The 18,029-nt window shown below is 47.7% G+C and overlaps 1 protein-coding gene across 3 annotated transcripts in view; it reads right to left on the bottom strand.

Moving 5' to 3' along the window:
• The window catches only part of LOC116952389 (uncharacterized), an 814,348-nt gene that overhangs the window by 651,628 nt on the left and 144,691 nt on the right, over nt 1–18,029 (bottom strand). For all 3 annotated transcript variants that reach the window (XM_076074262.1, XM_076074261.1, XM_076074263.1), the window contains one exon: nt 484–2,831. In XM_076074262.1, the coding sequence (XP_075930377.1) occupies nt 484–2,782 (2,299 nt within the window). In that variant the 5' untranslated portion in view covers nt 2,783–2,831. The remainder of the gene's footprint in view (nt 1–483; nt 2,832–18,029) is intronic.

The raw sequence follows: 18,029 nt of genomic DNA, 5'->3' as shown, positions 1-18,029 counted from the left end.
GCGTCCGCCGCTGATGCGCAAGGCTCGAGAATACACAGTCTAATTGACTTTTTAAAATGTCAAGGCTTTCGATGCTAATGCACGAAACTCTGAATCAGACTGACAACATCCTTAGAATTCGTGGAATTCATGATTAATGGCCCAAGGTCAGGCAGCCAGCATCAAGATTTGCATCACCACTATGGGTCACCCAGGCAGTGAACTTTATTTAGAGAGGCATAGCACCTTCGATTCTAAAGACGTTGTACTCACAGCAGAGAATGGTAGCGGCATGACCGCACTCTACGATAGCTCATGCCAAACTGTGCCAAACACGCCCTCCCGCGTAGCCCTTTTACCGACCACGTACACGTAACGTCAAAGGAATGGGAGAGGGTTTAGCGACAAACATTTGTAAGCGACAACAGAAGATCTGTCAAATCTCTGCAGGAGGACGCCACGCTCCGCAAGGGGACACGTGCGATGACTGCGCGGTGCACTCACTTGTCATGCCGCCGCCGCCTCCTCCTCCGTCCTCTTGTCCGACCCGGAGCTCGAACACCTTCGCGGGCGCCAGCTCGTCGTCGTTGGTGGCGCCACCGCTGCTGCCGCCGCCGACGCCGCCGCCGTCGCCGTCGTCAAAGTCGAGGCTGTAGCTCACGGCGCCGTTGGAGCCGGCGTCGGGGTCCCAGGCCCGGGGCAGCGCCAGGCTGAGGCCCGCGGGAGAGTTCTCCGGCACGGCGAGCGAGAAGATGGCGTCGCGCAGCAGCGTGGACGACGAGTCCTCATCGTAGAACGTCGGGGAATTGTCATTGACGTCGATGATGAAGATGCGCGCTTCGAGGAGCGCGAAGAAGGGGTCCGGCTGCTCGGGCGTGGCGACGATCTGCAGGTCGAAGAAGCAGCTGCTGTCGTCGTCGTCGTCCTTGTCGCTCGTGCCGTCACCGGCGTCGTCGTAGTCGTCGTGCCCGTAGGCTGCCAGTTGACGACCGACCCGCACCTTGCCGTGCGCGCTGCGGCCCGCGCGGTTGATGGGCGCCCGGTTGTCGTAGCCGCGGGTTACGTTCCTGGCTCTGCGATTGCCACCGCCGCCGTCTCTCCAGGCCGGCCAGTGCGCCACATTGTCGCCGCTGTGGCTCGCACGCCCTCCGGCCTGGCGATTGTCGTCACGGCCAAGGCGGTGTCTGTTGAGGTTGTTTACGAAAGGCCCAGGGTGGGCTTTGTTGAGAACCTGCTGCCCAGCACCATCGGCATCACCGTGACATCTTGCCCTCTCGTCCCCCGTACGACGGTTATTAAACCCATCGCTGCCGAGGACGTCGTATCCGGAACGTCTCCCTTTATTGCGGCCGACGGTGTTGTGTTGTTTAACGTTATCGTTAAAATCGCCCCATTCCGAGTCCCTGGCGGCACCTTCACTTCGGTCTCCTGCGACGTCCGTGCGCTCGCGAGCGTCCCTCACAGAGCGCTTGTCGACGGCGCCCTCGGCACGGAACGAATGCCGCTCGCCCGTCGGGCAGCCGAGCTCCCGGATCCCATCGCCGACGTCCCGCCTGGCCCGCGATCCGGCCGGGCTGCCCGCGCCCTCTGCCCCCCCTCCGCTCGACCTCCTCGGCTCCCCCCGGTCCTCGCGCTCACTCAAGCGGTCCGCGCTCAGGCCGGGCACGCCGGGGCCAACGTCCCGGCCCAGACGCCGTCGCCCGGCGTCCCGGCCGCAGACGAGTTCCCGGTCGAGGCGCGCCGCCCCCGTGTAGATGTCGCCCGTCCTGGCGTCGGCGCGGAAGAGGGTGCCGCCGCCGCCTTCGCCCGCGTCCCCGTCCGGACGGCCGCGCCGCTCCCCGGGCCCGGCCGAGATGATGCGGTAGTCGAGGCCGCTGGAGACGCGCGACAGGCCCGAGTCGGAGCCCGCCGCGCCCACGAACGTCCCAGGCGGGCTCTCCTCGCGCAGGCGGTAGTTGACGCGGTAGTGCAGCTGCGCGTCGGCGCCGCTCGCCGAGCACGGCGACGGGCCCAGCTGCCGCCGGTCGATCAGCGCCAGCAGCGCTGGCAGTGCCAACAGCAGCACCGCGCGGCCTCGGGGGGGTGGCCGGGCCGCGGACATCTGCGGCTTTGGGGGGCGGCCCGCGGGCGGCGAGCGTGCCGACAGAACGGGGAGCCGCAGCGGGGACCGCGCCGGAGAGGCTGGCGGCGGCGGAAGCGCCGGCACCAACGAAGGTGACGGCCGTTGTTTTGACTCCGACAGGGCCGCTGGCGGCGGTGGTGATGCCTCGCCCTTGCCCGCTGGAGTTGCGTAAGATGACGCTGTCGATGCTGCTGCGGCCGCCGCGGATAGCGCTGTTGTCGTCGTTGCCGGCGTAGCCGAAACAGGCGGTGAAGGCTCGGAAGCCGAGGACATTGACAGCTTTTGGGGGAGCGGCGGCGACGGTATTTGCAGAGTCGGTTTACTTGAAAATGACCTTGGCGCTGTCGGCATTGATGCCGGCATTAGTTGACGCAACGGCCACCACAGCGACGGCAGTAGCTTGTTCGGCACAATTGGCGGTGCTGCCACTGAATGCTCAGCCGTCGGCGTCGGAGGCAATTGTGCTAGCGGCGGTGGTGTCAACGGTCCTAAGACCGGCTGCTTTAGTGCCAGTTTGACCGCTTGCGTTGGCGATGCTTGAGCGAGCGGTTGCATTGGCTGTGAAGGCGATGCTCTCGGGGAGGGCGACGTGGGAGCTCGGGGGCTTTTAGCCACTCCTGGTCGTTTCTGGAGCGTCTGGAGACCTCGGCTTAGGAGCGGTGACTCTGGGATAGCTTCCATGGCCCGGGGAGGGTTGCGCCGTCAGACGAACGCTGCTCATGAACGAACGCTGTGAATGAAAAGCAAAAGCAGAGAGACGGCCTTGAGTCCGTTGTCTTCATTGTCAGCACAAGCCTTTACTTTTAAAAGCTGCTCATACTTTAAACATCAATTGTACACACAGTGTTGATAATTTTTCCCTGCCATAGGAAAGAAGAACGCTTTTAAACACATGCATATGCAGGGCAGAGACGACACAGTGTATGATTCAGACATTGCCTCATTTTAGAGTGTAGCAATTGTGTTATCTTCAACCACATTCAATAATTACCAGATTATTTATATATATAAATACAAATTCCTTCTTTCATAAGAGCCCAGGATTGGTTGATTGTAAATTTAATATCAACATGCCGTGATGCCAGCAAGTGGCACACTAAACACAGTAAACAATCACCAACAAAACGCCATGGTCGCCGCGAAGGATCCTCAGTTGCCGTCACTCGCGCTCCCAATCCTACCCCCAACATGTCGCTCAGAACACCGCCACTCTCTATTCGCGGATGTTCGTACCCATTTAAAAAAACGCAGTTTTTTATTCATTACATATATTGGATGTTAATATTCATGACACCAAAAATTGTCATTTCTACGTCCGCTTGCAAGCAGCAGCGTTTATTAATCCCGCGGATGGCAGCGTCTCTCCCGAAGAGCGTGCACAAGTCGGACACGTTTGAATCTTGGTTTGTACGTAAATGCTGTCAGATTTCGTTTCAACAGGAGACAAATTGTGTTAATTATCAATCACTTCGCATTTCTCTCAGTCTCTGCGTTGACGTGTATATTTAACATTCATACGCCACATTTCCTGCAAGATGTTTTATGTAATAATAATAACATCACGAGCCCACACTCGTTCAAAGATGTACTTTTAATTTATTGGTTCCTCAATGCCAGGTTACTTATATGGGATATTATAAACCACTGTGAATCCAAACCACCCGCATGCCACGTGTTTACCTGTCATGGAAATGAAAAAAAACAGATTCTTCCCCAGCTCCCATGCTCAGCAAAGGGCAACTTTGAGACTTAATGAAATAAATTAATTCATGCAAAACGGAACAAAAACAGACTTGGCCACAAACTTGCCAGACAACTGTCCAGTGTTGTAATTTCAAGTACACTAAATATTGGTTTAACACGTAGGCTTTTGCGACCAATATTATTCATAATAAAGGTTTTTGGGTTAGATCGCGTTATTTATAAATGTGTCGTAACCGTCCACCACCCAACACGGCCAATCAGCAAAAAAATGTCACGTTGACAAAAGACAATTAGTTCACTACTTTAGCCCACCGGTGTGTTGAAGAGTGAATCCACAACATTTACAGTTGAATACGACGTTTCGCTGGTAATTACATCCAGCATCATCGGGCAATTCGCCAGAATGGTAAAGCCCTCACTTGCTCCCGGTCTTAAATAGAGCAGCAGGGTGACGTCATCATTTAACTTATTTCAGGTGTAGTGATTTGAGGCGGGGGGGGGGGGAGTATTATAATGATATAATCGATTAGTAATCAGTAAATGGTTATGATTAGTAATGAGTTGTAGATTAGTAATTAGCTGATAATGTGTTTAATCTAACAAAAACTAACCAAATGAATACATTTTATAGACTTCATAATAAACAAATCCCTACTAAAAACGAACAATTAAAAAAAACGTAATGAACTTGACTATAACTGTTTTAACTAGTTACATGATCTCTGTCCTTTATAAAGGCCTTAACTTTGCCGTTACCCCACGCACAAATTCGGTGGATGCGATCATTGCTGAGGTAGAATCAGCAGTAAGACTCCTTCCACATAATGAGGCAGAGATGACTAGACACGAGGTTGCCAAAATAATTGAGAATAGCAAAGTTCCAAAAGTAAATATTAGCTAGAACGAAGCAAAAGCCTTAAGAGAGCTCCGTGTAAATAAATATATCAAAATCCTGGCAGCTGATAAAGGCCACACTACTGTAGTGATGTCACGAGCCGATTATGATAATAAAATTAGAAATTTACGAGAGGAAAGTACCTACATTAAAATTAAACGAGATCCAACTAACACTTTAGAATGTAAGACTACTGCAATAATTGCAAATTCATTAATCCCTAAGAATGAGCAATACCAAATTAAGCCAAGGGCCTTTAAACCACCTAGACTGTATGGGCTACCAAAGATTCATAAAATCGGCATCCCATTGCGACCCATAGTCAGTACAATTGGCTCTGCCACTTATAAATTACCAAAATATATAACTAAACAAATACAGCCCTACATCGGTAGGACATTTTCATTCATAAGAAATTCAGAACATTTTGTGAATGTGATTCAAGATATCAAACTTAATCCTAATGATATTCTGGTACGTTTTGATGTGATTTCTCTATTCACTAAGGTTCCAGTGAACGAATCGCTTAAATTACTTGATATACTAGTGAAGAATACAGGTTTACCAAAAGATATTCCGAAACTTGCTGACCATTGTTTAAATAACACTTACTTCTTATGGAGAGGGGATTTCTTCAAACAAAAGGAAGGAGCAGCAATGGGCTCTCCTTTATCTCCTGCTATAGCAAATCTGTACATGGAAAACTTTGAAATGAGAGCACTTGCCTCGAGCACATTAAAACCATCTTTTTGGTTTAGATATGTGGATGACACTTTGGTTGTCTGGCCACATGGTAAAGATACACTTAATGATTTTCTAAATCATCTCAATACACAAAACCCGGCCATCCAGTTCACCATGGAAATGGAGGTGAATAACACACTCCCGTTCCTGGATATTTTGCTTGGACATAGCATAAACGGTAAAATAACACACAACGTTTGCAGAAAGGAAACGCACACTGATGCCTATCTGAATGCAGATTCGCATCATCATCCAGCTCAGAAATCCTCTCTTATCAAGACGCTCATACATCGGGCTAAAACAGTGTCAGATGGTGAAAGTCTAGTGAGAGAGATCAAACACGTTAAAGAAGCATTACGACAAAATAGCTACAATAATACTCAAATTAACAGAGCACTGAATGCCAAATCACGATAGCAAAGCAACACTGCTGAAAGCGATCAGATTCTCAAAAAAATTAAAATTCCATATATCTCAGGAGTAACTGACAAATTAGCCCGTGTTTTGCAAAAGCAAAACATTACAGTAAGATTTGGTACAGTACAAAAAATTAAAAAAACTAGTATCTTTCACTAAAGACGAATTACCTAAATTATCAACAGAAGGTGTATATCGGATTAATTGTTTATGTGGTAGATGCTATATTGGACAGACGGGACGTAACATCAGCATAAGACTAAAAGAACACCAAAGAAATATTTAATTATCTCAAACACAACTGTCAGCAGTGGCAGAACATGCTTGTCAACAAGGACACTCAATTTATTTTGATAACGTTGAAGTGTTGTGTAAAACTAATTATTACTGGCAAAGACTAATTTGAGAATCCATTGAAATTGAGAGAAACAGAAATAACTTTAATCGTTCTGATAGCTATAGGCTTAGTGCGGCTTGGAAGCGTATTATTATATAATACATATTACAATTCCTTATAGGGGAAACACATTAATTAACGGATTACTAATGTAGCATATAATCACAATAACCCACATTACAAATAATTACTAATCTACAACTCATTACTAATCATAACCATTGACTGATTACCAATCGATTATATAATTACAAAACCCCCCCTCCGCCTCAAATCACTGCACCTGAAATGAGTTAAATGATGACGTCACCCTGCTGCTGCTCTATTTAAGACCGGGAGCAAGTGAGGGCTTTACCATTCTGGCGAATTGCCCGATGATGCTGGATGCAATTACCAGCGAAACGTCGTATTCAAACTGTAAATGTTGTGGATTCACTCTTCAACACACCGGTGGGCTAAAGTAGTGAACTAATTGTCTTTTGTCAACGTGACACTTTTTTTGCTGATTGGCCGTGTTGGGTGGTGGAGGGTTACGACACATTTATAAATAACGCGATGTAACCCAAAAACCTTTATTATGAACACTAAATATTATGCAGCGTAATATCATCACACCTTCCGTGTTCACGCAATTGTTCACTAACCGCCCGTGCACAAATGTGAATCACTACAAAAGTAATTTGTGAAACACAGTATCATGTTATGTGTGTGTGTTGACCTTCTTTCGCACCGTACGTAGCCAACTTTTCTAATCGGAGGTGCGGGGGAAGGACAACAAACTAGACACAAAAAGCAGTTGTTAAGAAATTAGTTGAAAATCTAGATGATTTAAAAGTGCACAGGTCAAGTGGCTTCCAAATATGAGAAGAGCGTTCCAGACGGCCGCAGAAGCGCATCTGAAAGCGCCGCGCGATGCGGTGACCACACCGCCTTTGTTCGATGGCAGCAGCCAGAAGACCGCTGCCGCGAGGATGACCGCAGTTCACGGTCATCCGCAAAAAAAGATCTTGAAGTCACGCAAAGCCCTTTAGAACCCACGCGCCGCTCAACCTTCAACCGTAACGACGTCAACCCCGATGGTGCTTAGGAAGCCGAACGACGCTCGCGAGAAGTCACAACCACACGATCTGACGCAGAAGCTGCCCGACTGCAACCTTCCACGAAGCTCCTGGGGCCACAACCCGAAACCACATCCGCTGCACCATCCGAGGCGGACACGGATTAGTTGACGACGAACAAATTGAATGTTAAAAGCTCGTCAGCAGAACGGGCCACGCAACGGCAAACGGCTCAATGTCCCGCTTCACAAATATATTCGAAGGATTGATGGGGCCGCGACAGCGATGCACACAACCACTCGGCTCTACCCCTGACACAATCACCCGCCTTCTCGACCGCCTCAATGTAAAATTACAGCTGTTGCTCTACATCAGCATCAGGGTAGAAGAAGTATCAACGTAAATTGCTGACGAGAGATCACACGAACACTCGATCAACCCGTTGCACCCGATATTTCTCGTCCGTGCTCTCGTCACTGTCGGAGCGAGCCGTCTCTCGAGAGCCGAAACAGATGGCCCACTTGACTTGTGCCCGCTGCGCTGGAAATGAACTGCAGCAATTGCCCACCGGGGTTTGGATTGTGCATGAAGTCACACGCGCACACACACACACTCAAACAACACGTTCACCACGGCGCTTGTGCCAGGCGAGGTGCACCTTGAAGCAAGAAAATGACAAAGATCTCCCGTATAGCCTTAACTGTTGGGGCAAGTGCTGTTAGCGAGCACCTATGAAGGACCGGCACGGCGCACGAGGTGGTGGGTGGCCGACACCACGCCCGGCCGCCTTTGTCTCCCCTATGGCGATGTTTACACATCGCACCAGGTCCTCATTTTGAGGCCGAGTCGACCTGGGGGGGGGGGGGGGGGGGCAGGACCGGTTCAGATAGTCGTCACTGGTGTTGGCCGTGAGCGGGTACGAACTAGGGGCGCCAGGTCCGTAGTGCAGCGTAGCGCTAACCGCTAGACCACCGCTCCACACGCACCTTGAGGCACACTCGCACACCGCAAGTCGTCACTGCATATTTACTTTGTTATTACAGAGCACGGTAGGCTCTGTAGCACATCTCAACCAAAGTTCGATTCCCAGTCATGGCCAAGAACAGCGATTGATATCAGAAGTGGTACCGGGCATCCGCTAAGTCCACTCGGCCTCAAATGAGTAGCTGGTGGAGTGGGTAAAACATCAACACTTGGGAGACAAAGGCGGCTGGGCGTGGTGCCGGCCTTCATAGGATCTTACTCGCGAACAGCACTTGCCCCAACAGTCGTGTTAATGGGGCCGTCCATAAATGACGTCACGCACCTGGGAGGGGGGGGGGTCAGACATTTGTGACGATGTGTGACGGGGGGGGGGGGTTTGAGAAATGTGACGTCACATCAAAATGCGCAACTTTAAATAAATATAGACAACACGTTCTACTGAATTAAATATGCTTTTTAATAAATGTTTCTCCTACAACATCAGAGTGCAGCGCCACATTAAATACGCACTGCAATGACAATAGTTTAAAGCGATTTGAAGCATGTTTTATTTTCAAAATAGAAATATGGTTTCGGGGGGGGGCAGAGCTTTGTGACGTCATATTTGAGGGGGGAGGTCTAACTTTTTGTGACGCCGTGTGACGAGGGGGGGGGTCAGAAATCGTCCAAAATCGCGTGACGTCATTTATGGACGACCCCTAAGGCTCTCAAGAGGATCTTTGTGTTTGCGCTGAAGGGAGTGGGTCATACACTCTGTTGTGACTCCCAGAAAACTGGGTTTCATTCCTGGCCAACAACCAAGGACCAGTGCCAAGAAGTAGCCACATCTGTCCTGGGAATCCCCTCGGCGAAGTCAGCCTTGGAGCAGTAGACTTAGCGTGTGGTTTGTGTAATGATCGTCACTGGGGAAACAGCTACAGGAATGTGACTCTGGCCACGCAAGCCCTTAAGGTCTCCGTGGGGATTAGCTAACAGCATTTTGCCGCAGCAGTCTACAAGAGGGCAATGGTTATTATTGTAAATAATGTCAACTTTTGATTATTATGCCTTATTCTAATTGAAAACCAGAGGTAAATTCGGTGTCGGCAGGAGACTGCTTTTTCCCCGCCAATTTGCAGCGAACAAGATGGCGACACCGGAGGAAAGGTCGCGACTTCGACGGGACCCGATAGACCTGATGGTGTTGCCGCCTAACACCGGGTAGAACCCTGTGCCACGACTTGCCACAAAGTCGGAACGTCATCTATTGAGCCTGGAATCATTGTATGGGGGCATCGTGGGTCCATCGACCGAGAGGGTTCGTCTGAGGCCTTGCGCGCGCGAGTTTCTCAGCGCCACAGTGCTTACTCAACCGGTTAGACGTGAAAAAGTATTAAAATCACGGACAGCGCCCACAGGAATAATTAACGCATCAATTAATGGGTCTTCTCGATTGACAAATGGCTGTAAATATGTACGTATTATTATCGTTACTATAATTGTGTTCTCATCATAGCACTCTGTGAAACGATCTAAGAGCTATACTCTGTTTTAAAAACAGTCTGCCTCAGCAGCAGACCACGCTTTCCCACCTGATGACGGACGCTTGTGTTGCGCCCGAAACGTCGTGATTTATTTTATTTTACACCTACGTGACTTTACAGAAAGAACCAAAGAGTATGGATTCCTGCAGTCACGAAAGCTTCAAATCAAGCTCGAAAAGCTCTGTGGCTTTTTTTTTACATGGCCACGGCAGTGGGAATCAAACCATCGACCCCTCCGAGAAAGTGGCTCAGCAGTCCGCATTCTCTCGCCCACCCGGCTGCCCAGCCGCCCGTAAAAATACTGCGGAATACTGATTTGTCAGCTATCGACAAAGCGCAAACTCTCTGTAGGGCGGAACATTAACAAATATATATATGGAGGATTTATTGAGGAGATGGAATTTTCTGTATCGGAGCCTGAGTCCAGGCATGGCGCCCTAATGCGTTTGGGTTATTGATCAATCACAAGCCTGACAAGACCCCTGTCTCCCACCCCCACTCATCCGCGCTTGCAATCACGGTGTCTACACACTCCCCGAGCAAAACACACACACACACACAAATAGTTCTCTCCCGATGCAGCGCTGCTCAGTTTTGAATGCAGGATTAGGTACCAAAGTCAGAGGCAGCATTCACAAGGGACAGGTATTAGCACATTGAACCTGACGGCCACTCCTTCCAGGTTCGATTCCCGGTCTTCTCTGTCAGCCAAGAAGATCCATTGCCCCAAAACGTCGTCCGTTATTATGAATATCTCTCGCTCTGAGGCGCGGTGATATTGATGGATGCGTTGAGTGAAGTTGCTTCATGTACTACAGCCTTTTGTATACATTTTAAATCTATAGTCGAATGTGTTGATGGTTGTTTTTTTTTTACACTCTCTGTTCTCTCAGGATTAATACGGATGCCTATCGCTGTAGAGTGGCCAGGCACCCTTATCCGCAGCTGTCTTATCTGCCGTTCATCCCATTATCCTCGGATTAGCTCCGCAAACTATTCACAGAGACGGGTGAAAAAACCCCACACAAACCTTACGGAGCAATTAAAGCAGGTAAAAGCAAATGGAATACCCCTGTTATAATGTTACATGTTTTTTTTATAGAATATACGATTATTACGTTTTCCATACATTTTCTAATACAATGGAAATTAAATTAGCATTGAGATTTGTAAATAATGCCTCACAGGGGTGTGTGTGAGTGTGAAGTGGCTAGCACGTTGCGTTACAAACCCCGCTATAACCGAGTTCGATTCCTGCTCATGGCCAACACCAGTGACAATGATTTGAAAATATCCTGGGCCTCCCCTATGTAGACTCGGTCTCAAATTAGTGCCTGGTGCAGTCTAAACATCGCCACTCGAGAGACAAAGGCGGTCGGGCGTGGTGCTGACCATCCATCACCTCATGTGCCCTTCCGGCCTTCGTAGATGCTCGCTAACAGCAGTCACCCCAAATGTCTGTTAAGGCTACATGGGGGATCTTTGTCTTGTCTTTTGTATGCACAAGTCAGCGATTAATCGCAAATAAGAGGACTTCTTTAATGCATATAACAGGATGGAAAATCGTCTGTGAATGTGTTTATACTGAGCATCTATGATCTTAATAAAGTGGATAGGAGGATCTGACCTGGATTTGAGGATTGCATGTGGTGGAGTGTAAATTATAAAACTATTTTTTTTATTTTACCAGGTAAGGCCCACTGAGCTATATAGCTGTTTCAGAAGCGACCTGGCCACAAATGATTGCTCAACGAAGTCGTTTATGTGGAAATGTATTGCAGCCACATACTATTAACGTTTAGAGTATAACATTCGTTTAGAGTCAAAACGAATGTTTCTAAATGTGGAGAATATGCAAACTCCAAATATACAGGCGTCAGGGTCGGGATCGAACCCACGTGCGCCTCCATACTAGGCGAGGTAGTTAACATTCCCTAGCCATCATGTCACTCATGGTGGTGAGATGCAGTGCCGGATGAAGCTCGTGCGGGGCCTGTCGCGTATGTTATAAAGGGGCCCTAAATTAAAAAAAAAACACGTACATATTAAAACAAATGTTTTGCTTGCATAGAAAAGTAATTGTATTTTTTCATTTGCTATACAGGCAGATAATACGACAAATCGCCAACCTTAAACACCCAGTCGTCCATAAAAGTTGAAGGCAGTATAGTACTATAGTAATAGAGCAAGTGCAGAATCACTGAACCGGAATTGATAGCTGGAAAGCATTTAGCGCGGGCCCTTGAAAGTGCAGGGCCCGTAGCGACTACTACATATGTAGCTACTACTACACGTGTAGCTGCTACAACACGTGTAGCTGCTACAACACGTGTAGCTGCTACAACACGTGTAGCTGCTACTACACGTGTAGCTACTACTACACGTGTAGCTACTACTACACGTGTAGCTACTACTACACGTGTAGCTACTACTACACGTGTAGCTACTACTACACGTGTAGCTACTACTACACGTGTAGCTACTACTACACGTGTAGCTACTACTACACGTGTAGCTACTACTACACGTGTAGCTACTACTACACGTGTAGCTACTACTACACGTGTAGTTACATATGTAGTACGTACTACATGTGTAGTTACTATACATGTGTGTAGCTACTACACATGTAGTAGCTACTTTTGCTACTCGGATAATCTGGCACTGGTGAGATGCGAGAGGGTCAGCGATCTCTCCTCACCTTGTATGGGAAATGTGTAAGTGTGGCTCCACGGCTCTGGTGTGCTCATTCAGCACTTTCTCTCGATTCAGTAGCGTATAGATCTTCAGATGCGATTCGCGGATAGCCAACATAGCGGATAGCAAGTTCGTGAAGAACGAGGGACTGCTGTACACCTGCCATAAATACGCAGCCATTATCCCCCGCTGTATATTTGTAGATACGTGAGAGCTCTTTTAAGGTGAATGCATCTCCTAGTGTACATGAGTTGACATATATACATACAATGAGATGTGAAACATGGTTCAGTTTTTTTTCTCTATATCATTAAATCATCCCCTCCTCTTTGACTATTAACTTAAAAAAATACATGTTTTTATTACTTTGTTTCATCTTCTTTGGTTCTTTCGGTAAAGTCACGTAGAATGAGAATAAAATAATACATTGTTAAAATAAAATAACACAATAATATTCTCACGACGTTTCGGCCACAACACAAGCGGCCTTCATCAGGTGAAGGGACGAGACTGTCTGGAGGACAGCGCTGGAGTGAAAAAGCCACGCTCAGATCGCAACCTTTAAGCAGTGTGAGAAGAAACAAAGCGCCTTGACAAAGGAATTAGCATAGAATTTAGCATTGAAATGGCTGAGTGATTAGCTTGTGACTGGTCACAGAAATGGCTATGTTAAAGTTAAAGCATACTTTGTTTCAGTCGGGACCCGGTACAGAACATGAACCGCCACGTAGGGCGAGGGGTGTCTGGGCGTCTCGCTGCTGCCGCACCACCGGGCGGGGACCGCGAGCGCGGTGTTTGTACTCTCACGTGGGGATGGGGAAGGTGAGGGAGGAAGAACTTAAGCGAGGGGATACAGGAAGCAGGAAGTCACGTTGACCCGGCAATCCCTCCAGGGTCAAAACAATGAGTACCCGCTTTGTGGCACATCAGAAGTGGCTGTCCTATGAACAAACTGCTCTTTACCATAGGAACGTGGAATTTCCACCACTGCGTAAAGTTAATTGTTTTTTTTTAACAGGAGGAAGCTTTCACTTAGTCCTAGCCGCTGTCAAAAAATTATTCGTAATTTTTTGTTTTCAAAACGAGCCGTTAACAGGAGTCAAACTTCAAACCCCGTGGCTTAACCTTGATGAAATATCTATTTATTTTACCCCGAGAGACAGTGGAACAAATACAAGTCGATGCGTGCCACGGCCAGGCTGTGGAGTCGATGCGTGGGGTGGGTTTCTCTGTGAAGCCAATTTCCCTTCGGGGCGCCGAAAGCAGAGGTGCCGTGCGTGACAGCGCTGCCATCGAGGCGAACGGCCACAAACCGAGAGGAGACGTCCGCGAGTGTCAGCAACAACGTCGGCACTCCCGCGACTGCGGCGTAAACAAAAATATTTACATGTCGTCATCATCGCCCGGAGTTGTCAACAATCAACGGGTTGGCGTTACGCGTCAAGATTGTAATGGACGCATGAATGAGGATTTCGCGTGATCGGGTGTCAGGGTTTAATGCGTACAGCTCGTGTACATCTCAACGCATCTGACCGTGTGTGTTTATATGCACGCATGAATTATTTGGTGCGTTTGGAAGTGGTGCACAAGCACAAGTAACTGATTTTTTTGTAATCTACGTATTCATCAACGGTGAAGAATCGTCAACGGTCAATATGTTGAGTTTTTATGAACTACTTCCAGATATGTTTATGTACATCTGAACATTGTACATCTGAACATATATTGGGTAGTCCATTTATCAATATGGTACATTATTGTCTCAGTGACATAATATAGTACACTGGTATATATATATGAAAGAGCATCCAATTCATAATTGTCAAATATTTCCATAAGGATCCTATTATAAAAATATAATCGAGATTCATTACGGTATTCCTTGGTGAATTAAGAATAACACAGCAATTAATATTATTATTCCTTCACAGTCAAACACGCATTGGACGCAGTCCTTAGCCTGTGATGGAAATTCCACATTCCTATGGCTGCGGCCAATAAAATCAAACAAAAATAAAAAAAATCAAACGAAAAAATATGAAAAAAATATATGAAAAAATAAAAAAAATATCAAAATGTAAATCAAACACACTTAAAAAAAATCAAACAGAAAATATAAAAAAATAAAATCAAATAAAAGAATATCAAAAATTAAATCAAACAAAAAATATAAACAAATAAAATCAATAAAAAAATATCGTCGACTTTCCCTCTAAAGTGGCACCCATTTTATGGATGTCTTCCCTGCGAGCCAGGAATTAAACTTCGCAGCCTTCCAATGTCGTCAGTCGATGCCACAGAGCTACCTGCTGCTAGATATCACCTTGTCAGAGTCAGAATATTGATTTATACTGCAGAAGGAATCCGATTAACTATAAAGCTCTTTTTTAACAGATGTCCAATAGGGGCGGGTAAGAGCGTTACAACAACAAACAGTACAAAGCATGCAAGTAGTGCAACGTATAAGAAAGGTGAACAAACCTCCCAAACACACATAAATAAAGCCAAACCATGCCCATCCTACCAGGCAAAGCCCACTAAGGTACTAACTTATTTTTAGCAGCAGTACGACTACATTGTGAAATTTATGCGTCCAACAGTGCAGGCAACAACCTCCCTGGACAAATCCAGAGTGAGTATGCTGGGAGTGGCACCGGTCAGACTCATTGAATAGTATAATTAGCACAACTTAATGGTCCGAAGAGAGAGCTATTCCCCGTCGAATAGCGGTGCTCTTCTTGCTCCACGCGGCGGGATTTCCGGTGATGGATCGAGTCGCGTCGCGTGATAGATTTGCGGGAGCACGGATTGGCATTAGCCGTAATCGTCCGGGATAATAAATAACGAAGCGAGTAAATTACATCGAAGCGCAATGCGGACGTCACAGGGCCAAGGATGGAATGCAAACGTACACTCTATTGCTCAAGTGGGAAAAATAACCCGCAATGATTTCAATAATTCAATACGCCCCGCAAATGGAATTAATTCTGACTTAGCAGGACAATGTTGCGTGTGTACATGAATCAATAATATGGTAGAATGGCTCACGATCCTTGTATGCCTTAATACAACCGTCTTGTATGCGAGTGCGTGTGTCCGTGGGGAGCGGTAGTGTGCAGTTAGCGCGCTGCGAAGCCGGTTATTCGAGTTCGATTCCTGCTCACGGCCAACACCCCTAGGTCAACTCAGCCTAAAATTAGTACCTGGTGCGGTATGTAAACATCGCCAGTAGGAAGACGAAGGTGGCCGGGCGTGATGGTGGCCACCCACCGACCCCCTCGTATGCTGTGGCGGCCTTCATAGGTGGGTGCTCGGCCAAGAAGAGGCGCGCTGCTACAGTCTGTTCAGGCTACATGGGGGATCTTTGTCTTTGCGCGCGCAAGTACAGACATTATCACAAAGTCTGGTCATTCCCAGCCACCCCGTCCATTCAAAAGAATGACCCAACGTAACTGTGCGTGGACGTGGCTCATTCATGTGACAGCTCATAATGAGGAAGCAAGCGGATAACGTCACTCGCCAGACGTCTATGCCACAGTCGATCCATCTTCTCTGTACACTTGTAAAATGGAGGGCACGCTCACCAAGCGCACACCTGTGGTGGCTGGCAAAATATTTCAACTTGCCTGCCCCAAGATCCATCCAACCGCGGATTTTGCGAGTAAGCTGCTCTCGGCTCATGAAATTATCGGTAATGGACGTCCCGATCATTGAGCTTTTTCTGGCAGGCGATGCAACAATGGTTGGGACATTCATCTCAACACGCAGACACTACCACAAGCCACATGTCAAAGCAAGGCTGGTTGGCACCATTGGTAACAGAGGACTGCGAATGACTAAACTAAAAATTTTATTTTGAAATTTTACTAGGTAAGACCAACTGAGCTATATAGCTTTTTTTTCAGAAGCGACCTAACCACAAATGAGAGCTCAACGAAGTGGCTTGTCATGTGGAAAATGTATTGGAGCCAAATACCTGAAACGCATGTTTTTAATTGTGGAGGGAAAAGGCCGGAGGACCCAGAGAAAAATCCATATGACCACGGGGAGAGAGAGATGCAAACTAAAAATATAGAGGATCGAACCCACAACTTCCTGTATACCAGGGGAGGTAGTTAACATCTGCCCACCGAGAGAACAGGTGGGCAAGTTGCACGGAGCGTACTTTTGGCAATGGTCACAACTGGGAAAAGCATTGGGCAGATACAACATTGGAATATCGAAATGTGGTAATGTTAACGGAAAACGTGCTTCCTCGGAACGAGGAGAGAGCATTGAGATCAACTGATGTATAGTTTATAAATTGCGCTATGCACTCTTGACGCCTTAAAAACTTTGAAGAAAACGTGAAAGAGTTTTCTTTGAAATCGGGTTATTTTTCTCCATCCTGCCTTCCACAAATCAATTCATACATCAAATCAAAATTGTGCATGTCAAGTTGTCAACTTTTTCGAAAGATGAAAGGCACCACGGCATAAAGTGCAGCTCTCCAACTATGAGTCGGTGATATATTAGCGCTCTTCTGCTTTCAAGCCAGCGAGTTGGCGCAGTGTGGAGCGCAGGTGGTGGCTCTGCCAGTCACCCCCAGTCAGTTAACCTATAAAATTTGAATCGTCTTGTGACCTCCTGCCAAATGAGCTTCTGCCATTCCACATTGGTCCCTCGCGCTTTCAATCTGCCACAAGTGCCATCGCGATGTCACTTCCACTTAGTGGTGAATGGCAGCCGGTGGTGGTGGTGGTGCTGCTATTGTTGTTGTTATTGCCTGATATGGAGGTTCGTAGCGTGTGTTGTTGTAGTGTTCAGCGAACATTAGATGCATCGGTGATGGATTCACATTTCCGTTTCCACGTCAGCGGAAATGAACCATCGTCGGTGGAAATTTGATTCGCTTGACAGGTGAGAGCCTGGACACGCGAGAGTCTGGACAGGTGAGAGCCTGGACAGGTGAGAGCCTGATACAGATCAGAGTCTGGACAGGTGAGAGTCTGGACAGGTGAGAGTCTGGACAGGTGAGAGTCTGGACAGGTGAGGGTCTGATACAGGTGAGAGTCTGGACAGGTGAGGGTCTGATACAGATGAGAGCCTGGACAGGTGAGAGTCTGGACAGGTGGGTGCCTGGACAGGTGAGAGTCTGATACAGGTGAGAGACTGGGCAGGTGAGAGTCTGATACAGGTGAGAGCCTGGACAGGTGAGAGTTTGATACAGGTGAGAGTCTGGACAGGTGAGGGTCTGATACAGGTGAGAGTCTGGACAGGTGAGAACCTGTACAGGTGAGAGTCTGATACAGGTGAGAGTCTGATACAGGTGAGAGTCTGATACAGGTGAGAGTCTGATACAGGTGAGTGCCTGGACAGGTGAGAGTCTGGAGAGGTGAGAGTCTGATACAGGTGAGAGTCTGATACAGGTGCGAGTCTGGAGAGGTGAGAGTCTGGACAGGTGAGAGTCTGATACAAGTGAGAGTCTGGACAGGTGAGGGTCTGATACAGGTGAGAGTCTGGACAGGTG

The sequence above is a fragment of the Petromyzon marinus genome, chromosome 46 (assembly GCF_048934315.1).
Source record: "Petromyzon marinus isolate PM22_M1 ecotype Great Lakes invasive population chromosome 46, UKy_Petmar_22M1.pri1.0, whole genome shotgun sequence".
NCBI classification, from domain to species: Eukaryota; Metazoa; Chordata; class Hyperoartia; order Petromyzontiformes; family Petromyzontidae; genus Petromyzon; species Petromyzon marinus.
This window is presented reverse-complemented; position numbering and strand designations above follow the sequence as displayed.